Raw genomic sequence first — 6,755 nt, forward strand, 5'->3', positions numbered from 1 at the left:
ATGCTCAAAGACTATTACAAGCTAAGCCTCTTTACTTTAAAAGTAAGTAACCGATCTCATAGGTTAAAATATGTGAGATACTTGGGGATAGTATGTGGGTGCTTGTTAAGAAACAAGTTCACTAAACATGACCAGCTATGAGGGTTTCATTTGGTATTTCACTCAAGTATCTATGAAAATGCTCGCATGTGTCAATAGTGTAAGTAATCTTTAGACTTGCAATACCAAGTCATCTTGTATGTGAATTGTCATATTTTGATTTCATTTCTACGGGTTTGGAGGCAATCAGATGCTTAAACAAGGTGCTTTTAAGTGTGGTATGAAGCATACATAGATGAATGAGTAGTCTAGAGAGGATTTATCACCCCAATTGATTTGAAGGGGTCATATCTCACTTACTCTTAGGTTATATTGACTGAAAGTTCTTGGCTAAGGCAATCTTGATAGGTCAATATAAAAGCTACAAGACTAATATAGATAACTTAGAAAGTAAACATCGAGTTAGGCTTTCTATTTATTTGGGATATATGATGAAAGAATCAAATTCCATTAAGATACTGTACGCTAAAAGGTTAGTCAAACCCTATTAAGGTTAGTCAAATCATATTTACTCTCTTGACATTTGGTTAGTCATGATGTATTCCTAAATGCTGCTCATGATCTATAATATAAATATAAATTTTTATTTGAATTAATTTATATTTATTATCAACATATTGGGTACCTAATAGGTCACACACATAAGATGAATTGTCAAAATTAATTTGAGCTCAATTAGATGTGATCTAATCGATTTTGTAGAGGCTTAATCCAATTAAGTATTGGGCTAAATCCAATTGGATTGAGCATTAAATAAAGGCCCAATTAGCCCAAGACATTGTCTAATCCTTTTTGAACGTACAGAAGAGTTCTGTTTTTATTTTCTCATGTGTTGAGATAGAATCATAGCAAAGAAAAAAAAGAGAAATACAAAGGAGCTCAAAGTTGAGAGATTGCTAGTACAAACTTTGACTTAGGGATTAACACACTTTTAGTGAATAGATTTATACAAATCACTATACGGATCAACATTAGAGGTAGAACAATTGTGCTGCTATGGTTTGATAAGTCTTAGTTGGTGTGCAAAAGTTAAAAATGAAAAGCTAAAGAGGATTCCGCCAAAGAAAGCAGACATCAAACTTTCATATATGGTTCGTTTTAGTATGATTTAAATCCCCTTCAACTAAGTTATAGGTGAGAAAGATGCACTAGCCATTGATATTGAAGGTAGAACATTGGTTTGCGTTGTCGATGAAGATGGTAGTGGATTTAAAGATCTTGTTGTGGTTAACAGGTTGTGAGTAGATGGTGGGAAGGTTGATGATAGAATGATAATTCATGAGAATTTAGAATTAAGTCGGTCTAAATGACCGTCATGGGAAAAAAAGTGTTGTTGTGAATAAAATTTGGTTGTACACGATATAATTACTTTTATTTAATTATTAAGTATATTTTGAAGTTTTGAAACATATTAAAAAAAAGTAAAAAAAAGTTTAAAAGTTTTAATGTATATTAGAAAATATGCCTCATATAGTCTAAAAAAGGCAATTCCTTTGTTTTTGTTTTTTTAGCCACATTTTTAAGTTATAAAATAGCTTTCCTTCCTTTCTCGATTGTTTAAACAGCTACTTATTCATATTTAGCAGTTTATTAAAAAACTGAAAAGTTAAACATACATTTACATGAATCCATGTAGTTATTTGTCACTTAAATATTTATGTCAAATACGAACATTCATACATATATATATATTTGTTAATGAATAGGGCAATAAAATCAATTGTTTAGTACAAATAGTATTACCTTTATTTCCAACTAATTATCTATATATGACTCTTTCTTGTCTAATTAAGCTATGTATCTCTCTTACCATTATTTTTAACAACCCAAGAGTTTATCTAAAAATATTTTGCAACATTTTTAATTTAATTTTAAAATTTGATAAAGAATTCTAATAATCATGTGCAAATGCCATGAATGACTAATAATAACTTATAAAAGGCTTCACTTTAGTCTTTCTCTTCTGTCCGCATTTATTTTTATAAATATAATTATTTAAATGTTTCAATATTTCAATAATTTTGACAGTTTCTTTATAAAGAAAGGTTCTAGACCTTAATTGTTTAAAATTTTGTAATACTAGTGATGATGTAATGTGATAGCTATATTATACTGAGAAAGATGAACAATATGTTGCCCTAATCATAATTTATAAGTTACCACGAAAAAGGAAAAAGAAAAGAAAAACTCAAGTTTTATGGGCATGAGGAATTCAGCTAAGTAACAAGGGCTGTAGTTGGGCCTTAGTATGGAGAGATAAGCCTTTGGGTTTGGCACATTTGGAGGAATTCTTAATAGACAGATATAGCATTAATTCTATGCATTTTCCATTCAGGCTCATTTCTTTGCCAATCTTTTGTAAGTTGAGAGTATAGCACTTTTAATGCCTGCAATAGCATCAGCGAGTGCCTTGCTTGTTGTAACCTCATTAATATTTGTTTTATTTTCAGCCATGAAGTACTTCATTTCCCGAGCCCCGATGGGCCTCCTAATTCCTCAAGCATAGTCAGCCTCGAGAACAAACATTGCTCGGAGCTTACAAGGTTCTTTCTTAGTCATTTTGAGAATAATAATCTCAAGTCTTTTAAAGAAAAACTTGAATCTTTTCTGAGTTGATGATTTCGCCATGAAAAAAAGTTGCAAAGTCGCTTGAAAGTTAGAATTTTCTCGTTGTCGTTGCATCCATCACAAAGACAACCTTGGTCTTTTCGTTTCAAGCAGAATCAATGGTATTCATAGTTATTTTATTGCAGCTTCTGAACTCAGCTGATGCACGCCAGCGTAGATTGTGTGAAATCCCTGAAATACACAATGATTCCAATATGAATCTCAAGTCTGAGGAAGTTGTTGGAGAATTGGATGAGATGAAAAAAGAGAGCAACATGAAACCAAGAAATTCTTTTTTCTTTTTTTTTTGAAAATTAAGAATCATTCATTCGAAAGAGGGAATCCACATACATTCCAAGGAGAGTAAAAGACTTATGGGAGATTAGTTCGGACCAATATGCTAAAGATTATATTTGAAAAAATCATTGTGTTTAATTTGCTTCTATTTTATTTGAAAATTCATTGTGGACCAATACAATCCACATACAATATGCTTAATTTTATTTGAAAATTAAGAATTTCCAAATCAGTAAAGGAGTTATGTTCAAGATTATTGTGATATATGCTTCCCAAGATAATCTTGTAAAAAATCATTGCCACATCATTACATGATGTTACCAAAACCTACCAATTATATTTGCTTCTATTACCAAGAAATATACATCTCATATCAAACAAATGCATAATGTATAATTAATTATATACCATATGCATATTTACACCAGTGAAATTTCTAAGAAATCTAATTAAGGTAGATTTAGATATTTGTTGTCATCAGAATGCATAGATTATAGTATTCTCTATTGAAACTGTTGATAAATAGTAAGGCCTAATTATCTATTTTAATTTCGTAGGAACTATATATATTTTGTCTCGTTGCCATTCATCATTTCAAAATATAATAATCCTTGTTTGCCTTATACATCTTGTTGGAGTGTCCATCTTGCATTTATCTTTTTGTTTTTTTTTTTTTTGAAAATTAGAATTTATTAGCCATAAACCGAAATACCATTGAAAGTCTGCCATAGACTCTCATTGGTATGAAAGAAAACCGGCATGGCAAGAAAAGCCAGAACAAAGAAGGTTCAAACTGCATACAAGAAACCAGCAGCATGCCCCCAACAGGACAGAGACCTCACAAAAGCTCAAGCCTGCCAAAGAACAAAACAACGGCAGGAAACAAGGAGACAAAACAACAAGGACAAAAATCCTAAAAAGACCATCATCAATCAATGACAGCATAATCCAGGGACACAAAACGAAAATTACCAAACAGAAAAGAAACATCACGATCCCTTGAGGCCCTTGATCAACAAAGCCGAGATCCAATTCGAACAAGAAGAGAGTGGCAGATCATCAACCAGCACAACGAGGAAGACAAACATCAAGCAACAGCAACAACCAAATCATCAAGCAACATTTATCTTTTTGCTTTGTCAGATTTTTCTAATTTTTGTTGGCTTCACTGGTGTAATCTTTTCCATATCATATACAAAGTCTATATTCCGCTAATTAATATTGTCGATTTTTTTTTGTCAGATCAAACTTTTAACTTTTTGTGCAAAGGTTGTGAAATTAGAATGAAGAATATTTGCCTTGGCTAATAAAGACTTCTTCTAGGAATTACTTTCCTACGCAGTCAACGGTCAAATTATATAAAAAGGGTAGGCCAAATGTGATTAAAATAGTTTTATTAACCGGCTTAAGTCAGTTAATCGATTAATTCAATTAATGGATAAATTCAGTTAATTTGATTAAAATGTGTATGCAAGTCATTATCAATTAATAGTATTTTTTAACCAACTTAACCGGTTCTTCATATAAACTTTAAATGAAAGTCTTGCGTTTTTAAGAGATAAATAAACAATACTACAATTTTGCAAGCTATTCATATTCATATTAGAGGAAAAAATTGATTAGATGAAAAGGCTTTGCGTGCTAAGACAATCACAAATGGACATAGCCCTTCTTAATTAAATTTAATATAAATAGAATAGGAGAATATATAAACCTTTCTCTTATTCGAACCATGCATAGAACATAAAAATTGTTTATTATAAAAAGAAATGTCTGTAGAATTTATATCCCAAAAGATAACTTATATATTAATTAGAGAAATCCTCCATTTCCTACTTTAGAAAGTCACCCACTATTTCGAGACTTTTCTTCAACACCACATCCTTCCAAGTATCCTCAGCATCTTTCCCATGTTTCTCATGCACAGATGTGGCGTCAATTCTGTGCATTTTCCATCTATGCTCGTCCCTCAGCCGTTGGATCTTTCGGAGCTGAGAATCTACCAATTTTCTGGTGTTGATTTTAATCTCTTCAAAAGCATTAGCGAGGATCTTTGTCTTGGTATCCTCATCAACCTTGATGTTGTTCTCAACTAAAAAGTAGTTCTCCATTTCTGGAGCCCCAATTGCTCGCTTAATTCCCCAGGTATAGTCAGCCCCGGGAACAAATACCGCTCGAACTTCCTCCACTAGGCCATTCATTACCATCTCGTCCACTCGTTTTCCTACCCGTTCGTACAAAACAGGTAAGGAAGCATCCACCCAAATAAAGCAGCAATCAAAATACTCTCTAAACTTAATACTTGGATCCTCAACAAGCTTCTCTAAGTAAGAATTTGATCCACCGGCAATGATGGGAATATGACCATTCTCCAAAATTGTATCAATGGCTTTCAGCACATGATGGCAGAAGTCATCAACAGTAAAATCTTCTTCAGGACCCACAATCCCTATCAAGTGATGTGGCACACCACGAGACTCTTCCTCGGTGACTTTGTTTGTTATAATATCTAGCCCTTTGAAAACTTGGATCTTGTCCGAGTTAATGACTTCCCCATGAAACTTAGTTGCAAGGTCAATTGAGAGTTTGGATTTTCCTGTTGCTGTTGCACCCATTACAAAGATAACCTTATTCTTCTCATTTTGGTGTTGAGCAGAAGTAGAACCCATGATGTTCATAGTTATTTGGCTGCCATAGGAGTTGAAGAAAGGCTATTTTTAACAAACATCAAATTTTATAAAAAATATAAATATAAATGATCACGCGACACTTCATGTTTCCCTGTAATTTACATATAAAATAATGAGTTTTTGTACACTTCAATTAGTCTTTTAAGTACTCATGATAAAAATATGGTAAATTTGTTCATACATTAGTTCTAAATTTTTTAGTTATGATAAAAATGACAATAATGAAAGATGATTAATCGCGAATAATTAATTAGTGTTGTTTCAAAAAGTCTAGGGAAAAACAATATGAAAAATCAACAGTTTGAGATGCAATATATAACACAAGCTATAACAACTCAATTAAATACGTGCAATTTGTAAAATGTTTAAACTGTATAAGAAATGTATAAAGTTTAAGATTGAAGTTATGATTAAGTTAAAATCTTTCAATTTGCTTTGTATAATATTAAAATGGTAAGAGAACCAACATAATAACCATCAGACTTTTAATCACCAAAACATTAAAACAATGAGTACAACCGCCCAATACCAATGTTAAATACAACATAAGCTACAATAATCATCTTCAACCAAGCAAGCACAAAAGTAAACACTACCTACAGCCATCATGCTTCTCTAATTTTGTTTTCTTCATCGACAATCATGCTACAAGAATTTTCCTTATAAAATCTTGTTCTTAGTCCAAAAAATTTATGTGTAATTAGAATTAATCTTTAACAGAAAAAAGAAGAGAACTGAAAACAAATATACTCAATCTCAAATTGCCAGGCACGATATTCATGTAGTGATTTGAAAGTTTTCTAGTCAATAAATTATAGGTGATTTTAAGTGATTACGCAAGAAGTTTAGGCATGAATTATGCATGAAAACTAACCTGCTAGATTCAAACTTTCACCTTTTGCTTTTTTGACTTGTAGTCTTTTCTTCTCCTTCCCGAGCTCTACACCAATTATTTGAATAACCATATTATACCTTTCATTCTATGCATTTATATAGTCAAAGGTAAATAAATCAATGGAATGGTGAACAAATCCAAGGAAATCAATTTGTATACATGAAACA

General features: G+C 31.8%; 1 protein-coding gene across 1 annotated transcript; it reads right to left on the bottom strand.

Moving 5' to 3' along the window:
* On the bottom strand, positions 4,836-5,672 carry LOC108660727 (adenylate isopentenyltransferase 5, chloroplastic-like). The gene has a single exon (XM_018115009.1). It carries the CDS (start codon positions 5,670-5,672, stop codon positions 4,836-4,838), a length of 837 nt encoding a protein of 278 aa, XP_017970498.1.

This window comes from Theobroma cacao, chromosome 2, assembly GCF_000208745.1.
Source record: "Theobroma cacao cultivar B97-61/B2 chromosome 2, Criollo_cocoa_genome_V2, whole genome shotgun sequence".
NCBI lineage: Eukaryota > Viridiplantae > Streptophyta > Magnoliopsida > Malvales > Malvaceae > Theobroma > Theobroma cacao.

Bases quoted from the DNA above. Each gene is read 5' to 3' on its own strand.
- LOC108660727 (XM_018115009.1), bottom strand. From the start codon at position 5,672: ATGGGTTCTACTTCTGCTCAACACCAAAATGAGAAGAATAAGGTTATC.